This window comes from Ambystoma mexicanum, chromosome 9 (assembly GCF_040938575.1).
Source record: "Ambystoma mexicanum isolate Mex_15411 chromosome 9, UKY_AmexF1_1, whole genome shotgun sequence".
NCBI classification, from domain to species: domain Eukaryota; kingdom Metazoa; phylum Chordata; class Amphibia; order Caudata; family Ambystomatidae; genus Ambystoma; species Ambystoma mexicanum.
In genome coordinates this window covers 1,219,788,363-1,219,800,622 of record NC_090931.1, presented here as the reverse complement: position 1 = coordinate 1,219,800,622, position 12,260 = coordinate 1,219,788,363, and the positions used below count along the sequence as shown (strand labels likewise).

The 12,260-nt window shown below is 50.3% G+C and overlaps 1 protein-coding gene across 2 annotated transcripts in view; it reads left to right on the top strand.

The window, feature by feature from the left end:
• Window positions 1-12,260, top strand: part of RAB3GAP1 (RAB3 GTPase activating protein catalytic subunit 1) — a 1,600,561-nt gene that overhangs the window by 1,223,285 nt on the left and 365,016 nt on the right. For both annotated transcript variants that reach the window (XM_069616562.1, XM_069616561.1), the window contains exons 20-21: window positions 10,655-10,751; window positions 10,833-10,936. In XM_069616562.1, the coding sequence (XP_069472663.1) occupies window positions 10,655-10,751; window positions 10,833-10,936 (201 nt within the window). The remainder of the gene's footprint in view (window positions 1-10,654; window positions 10,752-10,832; window positions 10,937-12,260) is intronic.

The following is a 12,260-nucleotide window of genomic DNA, read 5'->3' as shown; positions in this document are numbered from 1 at the left end:
AGCCGAGGAGAGTTCACCCCCCATGTCTCCCCCCTGCCCTTCATGCCCTCGCCACCCGTGGAGACTTCATCCCCCTCTCCGGATCCCAGGGATGACGCGACGGATACACAATGACGGAGACGGATGACGACGGTGGTGACGACGGGATGGACCTTCCATCACCACCCCTTCGGGCTTCCCTGCCCGATTAAATTGGCTCCTTTCAGCCATGATTGCCAGGGCATCCAAGCTCTTCCAGCTCTGCCCAGAGGAACAGAAGAAGGGAGGTTTCCTCTATCAACGGCGAGAGGCCAAGAGAAAGACGGTCCTCGCGGTACCGTTACTCGACGATATCTGGGACGAGGGACTTGTGGTCCTGAAGAACCCGTCCACGACGCCTGCCAAGAGGGACCGGTACGAGAAGAAGTACCGGGTCCCCGACGCCGCCCCCTTGTGCCTCAGTGCTCAGCCGACGCCGGATTCAGTTGTCTCAGCGGCGGCCAAGAAGAAAGCAGCGGGGGCGACAGCTTCAACCTCCACTTCCCCACCTGACGGCAAGGGAAAGAAATTGGACGCTATGGGGCGACGGGTCATCTCGCTTCGGCGGCGATGACGATTAAAGTGGCCAACGCCTTAGCGATTGTGGCCCGTTACGACAGGGAGCTATGGTACAAGATAGCTCCCCTACTGGACTTCCTACCAGATGACAAGAGGGCGGAGGCCCTAGAGATTCTGCAGGAAGGTGAGGTGGCGTCGGACCATGCCATAACGGTGGCAACGGACATTGCCAACACCAGGTTTCTCCAGTTAGGCAACGGTGTTTGCCTTCGACGACAAGGCTGGCACAAGGCGACAGACTTCCGTTAGGACGTGCAGACCAGGGTCTTGGACATGCCGTTCGACGGCAACAACCTGTTTGGGAAAACGGTGGATGAGTCGCTGCTGGCCATCAAGGCCGACACAGAGACGGCCCGAGCCCTGGGAGTCCTTCAGCAACGACGGCCCTTTTGGAGTGCCGGAGGCAGACGGGGGGCCTCCAAGGGATCAGGCAGTGGTTCCTCTACGTATTGCCAGGCGGCCCGCTCCTCGTCCCAGGAGGCCTACAGAGGTCGTGGCAAACAAGGAGGATCTTGTCGTCGCCAAGGAGGCCAAGGCGCCAAGGTCACCTCCAAGCAAGATTGAACCAGCCGTAGCGTCGGGCCCCCACTGAAACACCCCAGTGGGAGGCCGGCTGGCGAAGTTCGTCAGCGTGTGGGAGTCCATCTCCACCGACCGTTTGGTGCTGGATGCCCTGGCCCATGGGCACACTCTTGAATTCCAAAAGAAGTGTCCCCGCATTCCTCCCGTGGCCAGGAAGGAAAATCACATCCCTCAACTGCTGTTGGAGGTAAAGGCGATGCTCAAGAAAGGTGCCATCGAGCTTGTCCCCAAGAGGCTACGGGGCTCCGGAGTATACTCAAAATACTTCCTCGTCACAAAGAAGACAGGCGGTTGGCGCCCCATCCTGGACCTACGTCGGTTGAACAAATACATCAAGGCACAGAAGTTCAGGATGGTCACTCTCCAGCAAATGCTGGGATAGCTGGAGGAGGGCGACTTCCTATCGTTGTTGGATTTGGAGGATGCTTACTTCCACATCCCCATCCTAAAAGGACACCGAAAGTTCCTCAGATTCGTGGTTCAAGGACGCCACTACCAATTCAGAGCTCTGCCATTCGGATTGAAGTTGGCACCCAGGGTGTTCACCAAGTGCCTAGCACCAGTGGCGGTGCGGCTGCGCCTGCAGGGGATCCACGTCTACCCCTACCTGGACGACTGGCTCATCCGTGCAAGAACAAGAGAACTCGCCGTCGAGCACACGGCGAAGACCGTCTGCTTTCTCACAGTGCTGGCTTTCTCTATCAACTACCCGAAATCCCATTTAGTTCCGTCGCAGGTGGCACTGTTTCTGGGAGCGAAGCTCGATACAGTGGAACGATTGGCGTCTCTGTCGGAGGAAAGGACGAAGGCCATCTTAGGCAAGGTGCAGTGTCTGCTAGCCACGGACGTGGCCAGGGTGAGATCCATCAATTCCCTCCTCGAAATGATGTCCTCATGCATCTACTAGTGCACCTGTGCAGGCTACGGAAGCTTCAAAGACAAGATCCCGCTCAACAAGGTTTTCCGTCGGGCGATTCAGTGGTGGGGCACCCGCGCGCACATCACGGCGGGCACGGACTTCCAGACCCCGGCACATCAGGAGACGGTGACGACGGACGCCTCCCTGGAAGGATGGGGTGCGCACACCGGAGTTCTCCACACAAGAGGCCTTTGGCTCCCGGAGGAGAGGTCTCTCCACATCAACATCTTGGAACTCCGCGCCGTGTTCTGGGCGCTCAAGTCGTTCCTCCCGTCCCTCAAGGGCAAGGTCGTGAGGATCTTCACCGACAACACCACCACGATGTTCTACATCCGGAAGCAGGGAGGCACCACATCCCCAGCCCTATCCAAGGAGGCCCAGGATCTGTGACACTGGTCCGTCGCCCAGGGGATGTTTCTGGCTCCCTTCCATCTGGCAGGAATAAAAAACACCATCGCCGACTCACTCAGCAGGGAGCTGCGCTCACGCCACGAGTGGGAACTACGCCAGGATCACGTGGATCGGCTCTTCCAACGATGGGGCAAACCCCAGATAGAGCTGTTCGCGACGGCGACGAACTCCAAGTGCCAGAGGTTCGCCAGCAGGTTTCCCCAGCCGAGGAGCATGGGCAATGCTTTCTCGTTCCCCTGGGACGGCCTGTTCCTGTATGCGTTTCCTCCGTTGCCGCTGCTGCTTCGACTCATCAGCCAGCTCAAGAGCTCCCAGTTCAGGATGATCCTCGTCGCGCCGGCGTGGCCGAGACAGATCTGGTTCCCGGACCTTCTGGACCTCCCAGCGTCCCCACCAGTCAAGCTGTCGACGGACGCAGATCTTCTCTCCAGAGAGGGAGGCGCCATTCTTCATCACAACCCGGAGTCGCTGAACTTGCAGGCCTGGCTCCTGCAGCACTAGAGTTTGGAGGGTACGATATCCCGGCTGACTGCAGAGAAGTACTTGCAAAGGCCAGGGCGTCCTTAACTCTCAAGTGCTACGGACATAAGTGGAAGAGGTTCTCTGTCTGGTGCCATACCGTGCACAGAAGATCAACTCTCTACGGATTACGGCACCTCAAGTGCTACCATACTACTGGCCAAAGCTGGACTAGCTCATGCTTTCATCAAGATACATCTGGCAGCGATCTCCCGATACACCAGAACCACAGGACGGCCGTCCTTGTGGTCTCATCGACTAGTGAAGGAATTTATGAAGGGACTGTTCCGAACGTTCCCGCCGGTGAAGGCTCCGGGCCCGGCGTGGGAGTTCAACGTGATGCTGACCAGTCACATGGGGCAGCCATTGAAGCCTTTACATTCGGCTCCGTTGAAGTTCCTGTTGTGGACGACAGCGTTCCTTTTGGCCATCACCTCTGCATGACGTGTGGGAGAGATTCAGGCCCTATCCTGCAAGCCTCCATACTTGACTTTTCACGATACGAGGGTGGTGCTGAGGACGCACCCCTCTTTCATGCCCAGGGTGCCGTCGGACTTCCATCTTAACGAGCCCTTGGTGTTGCCAGTTTTCTTTCCGTCGCCTTCGTCGCCAGCCGAGAGGACTTTGCACTTGCTGGCTGTAGCTAGAGCGCTTAAGTTCTACGTGGACCGAACAAAGAGTTTTCGGAAGACATCACAGCTGTTTGTGAACTTTGGACCTGTGAACCAAGGGAAGGCTCCCATTTCCAGATGGCTCTCCGGCTGCATCATGCACCGTCATCGGTTGGCCAACCGACCGTTGCCCGGCCGTCCTAGAGCCCATTCTACCAGAGCGATCGCTGCTACTACGGCGTTCTTGTCTGGTGTGCCCCTGCTGGACATCTGCAGGGCTGCTATGTGGAGGTTGACGCAAACCTTCACAAGATTCTACTGCGTCGACCGGGATTCCAGGGAGGAGTCCAGAGTCGGCCAAGCAGTGCTGCGCAACCTGTTCACCTGAAGGTGGGCCTGGTGAGGAGGTAAGAGTTGTTTAATGTTGAGTTTAGGTAATGCTTAATGTTCAGCCTTTTGCCACCTCCTGTGGTTGTGCATGTGTGTACTGCTATGTATTCTTATATTTATCAGCATGTGAATCCATGCCAGACCCCATGCTGGAGAAGGAACAAGTTACTTACCTGTAACTGTTGTTCCCCAGCATGGGTCTGGCATGGATTCACATGCAAACCCTCCCTCCTTCCCCTCTGCGGCTCTTCACTTTGTCTTACTGCCACTTTACGTGCTACCAAATCTGAGGATGGCTGCCAGGGGAGGGGCTTAGGGAGAGGGCAGTCATTGGCTGGGGGCAGTATGACCCAGAGATCAGTGATTGGTTACAACTAAGAAAGACAGATCAGAAACAAAACTGATATTGATTTTTTCTTTACCGAGGATTCCCAGCCTGACGACGGGGAATATTCATGAGCATGTGAATCCATGCCAAACCCATGCTGGAGAACAACAGTTACAGGTAAGTAACTGGTTCCTTATTCCGCACGCATCTATGCAGTCCATTCCGTCTATTCATTCCACATACGTCCATCCATTTCATCCATCCATCCATTCCTTCCATTCCATCTACCCCCTCCATCCATTTCCTTGCATTCATTCCATCTTGTCCATTCCCTCCATCATTTCATTCATTCTATCCATCATCCATTCCATCCTTCCTCTCCCTCCTTTCATCCATCCTCTACATCCTTTCCATCCATCCTCTCCGTCCATCCTCTCCATTCCATCCATCCCATCCCATCCCATCCCACCCCACCCAATACATTCCATCTATCCATTTCATCCCTTCTGCCATCCATTCCATCCATCAATTCTAACCATTCATTCCATTCATCTATCCATTCTATTCCATCCACTCAATCCTTTTCATTCCGTTTAATCCATTTCATCCATCCATCTCATCCCTCCATTGCATCTATCCATTTCATCCATCCATTCTATCTGTCCATTCCATCCATTCTGTCTATTCCATCCACTCCATCCATTCTATCACTTCCATATACATGTATTCCATCTATTCCATTCATCAATTCAATATGCATACCTTCCATTCATTCCACATGCATCCATGCCATCCATTCCATCCATTTGTGTCGATTCATTCAATCTTTTCCATCAATTATATCCATCAATTCCATAAATTAATTCCAAACATTTATCCTTTCCAACCATTCGACCCATCAACTCCGTCTATCCACTCCATTCATTTATTCAATCCATCTACTCCATCCATCCATCTGTTCATCAATCCATCTATTCTATCCAGTGGGTACGATCTAAGGATCATTATTCATTATTCATTGTTCATATACGGTTGTCTGTAGCCGAATCAGTGAGCATATTCTTGAGGAAAAGTTTGGGGGTACATATGTATAAATAATCTGTGGGTTGTTGGGGGTTCAGACTCATCATTAGGGCTGTTGTTGGTGTTATGGAAAGAGGCATGTTTTTAGTCATTTGCGGAATGTCATATAGTCTTGGGTGTGGTGGAAGCGAGTTCCTCAGAGTCAGGGCCAATGCTGAGAAGGAGGATCCTCCAATCCTGATGGAATTAGTGGGCAGTGGGAATAAGAGGAGGGCAGAGCTTGATCTTGGGTTGCGGGGTGGGAGCTATGGTTTTAGCTTATCTTGCAGGTATAGTGGGCCGGTCTTGTGCACTGCACGATGGGTGAATGCATAGGGTCTTGAAAGTGGCCCTTCGTCTGACTGGGAGCCAGTGGAAGATTTTGAGAGCTGGTGAGGTGTGGTCTCTTGGACCCAGGGTGAGGACAGGTTTACCAGCAGAGTTTTGCGCTCTTTGAAGTTTATTAAGGTGGTAGGTTGGCACTCCAAGGTAAAGGGAGTTGGCATAGTCCAGACTCGACATTACAATAGACATAACAGCGGCAAGTCTGTTTGGGAAGGAGAGGAAGGGAAAAATGCGACTGAGAATCTTGAGATGGTAGTGGCAACATTTGGATACGTTATTGACTTGTCGGGAGAGGGTTAGGCCAGAGTCCAAAGTGCACCCAAGATTTTTTACTGTGGCAGCACGGGGCTACGGAAGTGGACGGGGCAGAAGCTCTGTGTTGCTGCACACCATCATTACGGTTTTAGTGGGGTTTAAGAGGAGGTGGTTTATAGTTATCCAATGGTCAATATCTAGGAGGCAGGCTGCAAGGTCGGGCTGGCAGTTGGACTCAGAGTTGTGGATTTTAATGGTGATTTGGGTATCGTCTGCATAGTTGTAGCACAAGATATTGTGCAGGTGGATGATTCCAGGAAGGGTGGACATAAAGAGGTTGAATAGGAAAGCGGATAAACGTGCGCCTTGCGGTACGCCAGTATTAACAGAGCGGGCAGCTGAGACAAAAGGGGAACGGAGGGTTATTTGTTTCCTGTTGTTGAGGAAGGAGGTGATCCATTTGAGAGCGGTTCCACGGATTGCAAGCAAGTGGAGGCGGTCAAGGAGGATTGAGTGGTTAATCGTGTTGAAGGCGGCAGACAGGTTGTGGAGAATTAGTGCAGCGCATCCTGCAGAGTCTGCAGTGATCTTAAGATTGTCCCAGATGGAGGCCAGAGTGTTTTCGGTTCCATGTCGCGATTTGAAGCCAGACTGGGCGCGGTCAAGGAGGTTGTTGGATTCGACAAAGGCGTTTAGTTGGGAGTATGCTGTTCAGTCGATGAGATTTGCACAGAATCTGGTGTTCGAGATGGGTCTGTAGCTTTTGGGGTCAAGGGATGGTTTTTTAAGAAGAGGCTTGACAGAAAGATTCCAGAGCTAAGGGAGTCATTTAGAATGGTTCTTTCATGTTCCCCTGCACAGGTGGACGAGAATATTTCTTTGAGGACTGAAGCGGGGTAGGGGCCTAGGGGGGAACCAGGTGGTTTGCTAGCAGCAAGGAGGTCAAGGAATTCTTCTTTGAAGATCAATTCGAAAGAGTCAAAGGTGGGTAAGGAGGTGGTTGCGGCGGCGGGTTGGGGGTGGTTGTTGTATTAGTCGGTATTTGGGGTGTGGAGAGGAGGGACAGTTTGTTGTTAAGGGAAGTTGTCCTGTCCAGGGCGGTGGTGTAGAAGTGGAGGAAGAGAGAGTCGCAGAGCGATTGCGATGGGGCAGATTGGGACGAGGTGCAGGTGGGTTTGACGGTTTCAGATATGATTCTGTGGAGTTCTTTGCTGCAGTTTACAAGTAGAGAATCCTATTGTTGTAGTAGGATTTTTTGGCTCTCCGGATTTTTGCTTTGTAGTTGCGATGGTGCAAGGCGAAAGTGGGTCTGTTGAGGCTGTTTTTTTCCGCTACCCATTTGTATTCCAGAGATTTCAAGTAATCGTTGAGTGCACTGTCTATATGTGACACAGCCTTAGAAGGCAGAGTAGAACACAATCTTAGAGCGCAGTATCTCAGTGTGACAGTCTTAAGAGGCAGAATACAACACAGTAAACTTAAAGCGCACTATCTAGCTGTGACAGTCATAAGAGGCAGACGAGAACACAGTAGGTTTTGGCAGGATGAGAGTAGTGCAGTAATTTTGAGGGTGAGTTATTAAGGAGTGGAGAATGGGGTACCGTTTTAGTGGTTGGGTGAGTGTACCTGTTAACACAGGTCGGTCTGAAATATACAGCAAGGAGTGGCACAGGCTAACAATTCATAGATTGGCTATTCTGTGAGGTGGGAGTAGCATTGGTTGCACTTGCCTTGTTGGTTGACAGCAGGATTGGTGGCTGGCCACTGGCTTTCCCTGCTGACACCTGCAGGCACGATCTGGAGCTGCCACTGCAGGAGCCGCCCTTTGCCTTGGGCCCTTAGCCGCTGGGGCTGCCGGGCAGAGGGCTGCCCTCGTAGGCTGGGTTAAGGCTCTGGACACACGGAGCAAAACTCCAATCAGGGCAGCGGGGCGGGATAGGAGGAGGGAGGGAACCAGGAAGCGGTGATGGAGGGGAAGCGAGAAAGCGGGCCTGGTCGTAGGCTTTACTTTTTTACAGAATATGCACAATTAAGGCAGCAGATAGTGGTGGTGTTGCGCCCTCTCCATCTGTACCTCCTTCCCCTCCCTCCGGGGCGAAAATCTGGTTGATCAGTCCTTCCTTCCAACCTCCACAGTGGATTCTCCCTTCTGTTCTCTGACCCCTAGAAAGCATAGGTTGTTCTGGCGCTCCCTATTTTCCAGGTCGTCCAACTTCAGAATGGTTTCTCCTTCACGCATTTCTAGGTCCGTCAAACAAGCCTCATATTTCATATCCAGGAGGTTATTCTCCATCCCCTCCATTTTATCTTCCAGCTTGTCCACACAGCCCTTTAGGTTGCAGATTGAGGCCTTGATGTCTGTCCGTATTGCCTTAATTTCTTAAAGTATGTCCTTAAGGTCATCCCTTGTTAGTGCCAGTGCTGGTGTGCCACCCCCTGCTGCCATCTCAGCCTGGGTTAGATGGCTCCCCCACTCTGCTGTCAACAAGGCCTCTCCTGAAGCGTTGGAGTGACTGAACTCCCACCTGCACCACACTCCCTTATCCTGGCGGCCCCAGATCCTCCTCCAGCGTGGCCTCGAGGAATGGCCCACAAAGTTTAGTGCTCCTGTTGACCACCACTGGCCTCCCTTCGTCCTCGCCTCAGTTCCTCAGCTGGCCTGTCCCTTTTCCGGGGCCCTGTGTGTTCTTTAGGCACCAACTACACTGTGCCGATGGCCTCTTTGTCCTGGGTTTTATCGAGGGGGTCTGTGCTGCTGTTTGCCTCCCTTATTGGGGCGGCCTGTTGCTGGTCCCTGGGCCACCGACCCCTTATGCTCCATTCCTCCTCTCCCTGGTTTATTAACTCTGTGCCATATCGTCAGGCCCCTGTTTCACTATCTGGTTGGGCCCAACTGCCCCAAGGCTCTCCTTTCAGTTCTGATGTGAGCAGCTCCTCCTTTTTTAATGTGTGCAATGCTAGCCCCTGATTGGGACCGGGGCTGAGTGCCTCCTCTGTGTGCACTGTCCTTTCCTCCTCTTTCTCCCCCTTTGTTCCTTTGTCCCTTTAAATCTCCTTTCCTTCCTCTTTGTTTCGCGTTTCTGTATTCTTTATTATGTTTTTCTCCTCTGTGTGTTTTACGGGAATTGGGGAGTGCTCTCACCACTCTGGAGTAGGGGCCTTCCGAACTCTGCCTCACCACCTCTAGATGCTCCACTAGGCCCCATTATGTAAGACTACCATGGCGGGAGGGCGGGCCGCAATGCTACAGCTTCTCCCTCAGCCCGCGCAGAGCCGAGGAGGAGACTACGCTCCGCGCACGGGCGAGTTCCTCCCGGCACCTCCTCCGCCCTCCCTCTCACCTGGTGTCAGCTCTCCTGTCTGTTCCTCCTGGGGCTGCCTCCTCTCTTGCTGCGGTGGCGGGCAGGTCCACGCTGCGTGCCTCGGACCCCAACAGCACTGAAGCAGCTCCTCCGTGGATCCGGAGTTTCTCGTCTTCTGCTTCGCGTCGGGTTCTCAGCTGACCCAGCGTCCTGAGCACATCGAGGGGGACGGCTCCTCACTAATAGAGGACTCTGGTCCTCAGTCGATCTCCTCTGAACTCTTCTCACTGCATGGGAGGTGCCGGACTTCCACTCGAGGCGCGCACCGGCTATGAATCCCTCGTCCCACTGCATCAAAGGCAGTGTCCACGTCGGTTTATGGCTCAGGACACCACCGAAGCGGGGTGCGCCGTCTTATTACTACCCCAACTACAACCTTGTGGGTCCAAAAACTATACTTTACGTCTAGTACTGCCTTGGGGGGAGCCCAGCAAGCTCCAATGTAACCAGGCTTGGACGGAGCAGCAACTTCACGGTCCTTGCCCCCTGGTGGTCAGTAAATATTTTTAAACCATCAATCTAGTCAAATAACCTTTTATTAACATATGGCGCCGCCATGTTGGAAGTAAACATGGCTGACAACTTCACCACACAGTAGAAAATCAGCCAAAGAGTGCAAAAATGGGTGTGTTTTGCCCACAGATGGGTGCATTGGAAGGAAAATACTATTGATTTAACTTAGAAATGGGCCTAAATGGGTGGGGCACATAGGCCAAACAACACATATCCATCCTAATATGCCAACCTGCATTGAAAAACATTACAACAAACCTCTATCCGAAGCCCGTTTCAAGCTCTCATGTTAAAGCTCTTATTTTAATAAAAATAGTTTAGGCTTCATAGGTAGTGCTTTCAGCGCCACCTAATAGCCGAAACTAAAAAAACAGTTAAAAAAAAAACTGGTAAAAGGAAAACCACGTTTTCTACATTTCTTTCGTAGCAAAAAAAGAAAAAAAACATTTGTATTCTGATTAAGAGAAAAATAGTTTGAGTTTGGCCTACATTGGGGACTATTAGTCAGTTTATGAATATAGGCACTGCAAAACTTTCTAGAGGTACATTGTTACAAGTAAATAAATACATGTTCTATGAAATGTCACAGGGTAATCCATTTAATTTTGTGTACCAGCCACTCCAGCATACTGGAGCAACCTTTACATATTACCAAATGTTTCATCAAAATGACTACTGCTGTTCTTTAGTACATGAGTCTTTTTGTCCAAACCTATACAACTGTTGCCAATTGCTCTAAATCATTTCAATTACATTGTAGGTTCTCCACTATCTTGCAGTTCAGAAACCAGCTGATCTCACAAGGCATCTTTTGCCTTGCATCATCCATGCTGCTGTGATCAAGATAAAAGAGGAAGGTAAATGGAAAACAATATTTTTTCGTACAGATTTTTAAGATGTATGTATGCAATTGTGCACAACTGTTGTTTTATTTTCAGAAATAATAGAAGAAATCCCTTCAGTTCAGAAGATTATTACACAGATCATACTGCACACCAGTAAGATTTTGCGGTACACAAACCCAGAGGACAAAAAATTGGAAGTAAGTTTTATTGGTATTGTATTTATCATTATGTAGAGCATCCTTTTCACCACTAAACTGGCATAATGTTGTTGGAAGGACGATGCCCATAGCATACATGCCAAAATCCTCGACCACCTGGGAGGGAGATTTTGAAACAGAAAGTGGGAGACATGAATTTCCCCACAGGATTGCATTGGGGATTTAATTATTTTAAGCGGGGGTAAGTAAAAAATTGCAATATTTTTTATTTAAAAAATCAGAGTCTCCCGTCTAAATCGGGAGGGTTGGCATGTATGCCATAGTGAACATATTACATACAAAAGCCAGATAAAGCAAAAGGTAGACCTGAAAACTAAGCAGGATAAAAACATAAATTGCAAAAAACCATGGTGAAGAAAAAGATTTTAGAACCATCCTGTGGGATTCTGGATCAATAGTTTCAGGTTTCTAAGTGATAGAATCGTGACTAGTCGAAACTGACCCATGTGGCACACAGATGAAAGTGTGGGTTGTAGGTGGGGATAGCAGTGCCTGAAGACTCATTCTGTTTCCCACTATCCTAGTGTACAGCAAAAGATGGACCAAAGTACCAAATAAATAGCAAGCAGCCCAACTTAAAGGGTGAGGAGCAAGGCTCAAGGATATCAGTCACCCCTTTACTTTAAGACAATATTCTCCAGTCAATCATGGCACAAACAGGGGGGTATCATAGAGGTTGCATCACTAACTGCCCAAGTTGTGCATTCTAGAAGGTTCGCACACTGCTCATCTGGACCACATCCAAATAGAAGAAAGGGGCACCCACCATTAGACAAGCTGAATGAGATCATCCCATATCCATCTAGTTGACAGTCCAAAGGAGAAATTTGGGAGGGGTGAGAGGTGCAGGACTACACTGCCACTGTTCACCGCTCCTCAAGTAGGCTTACAAAATGTTGTTTTCCAGAAGGTACGTGGGTCCAAAGTCTAGTTCCCAGTACCCTTTCTCAAATCATAGCCCCCTTGCCTCATCTCTAGGTGTAAACTTGTTTATTTTTTTTATTGGAATTTAGTTTAAAACTTAAACTTTTCACAAAATACATCCCTCATATAAACAATGGTTTCGAAAATATCACTAAAAAGGGAAAATGAGAAAAGAAAGGGGACAAAAAATAGTTATAAATCTTTAAGTTTGATCTTCATTTATGAAACAAGGATAGGTACAACAAACTAATCCTTAACTAATCCTTATCCAAAAGTGACACGTGCATAGTCTCATGACGGTATATAAAAGAAAGTCAATGTGCCTTTACAAAGCTAGCTTTTCACAGATGTTAAGCTTCATCATTCGCTGCTCCCTCAG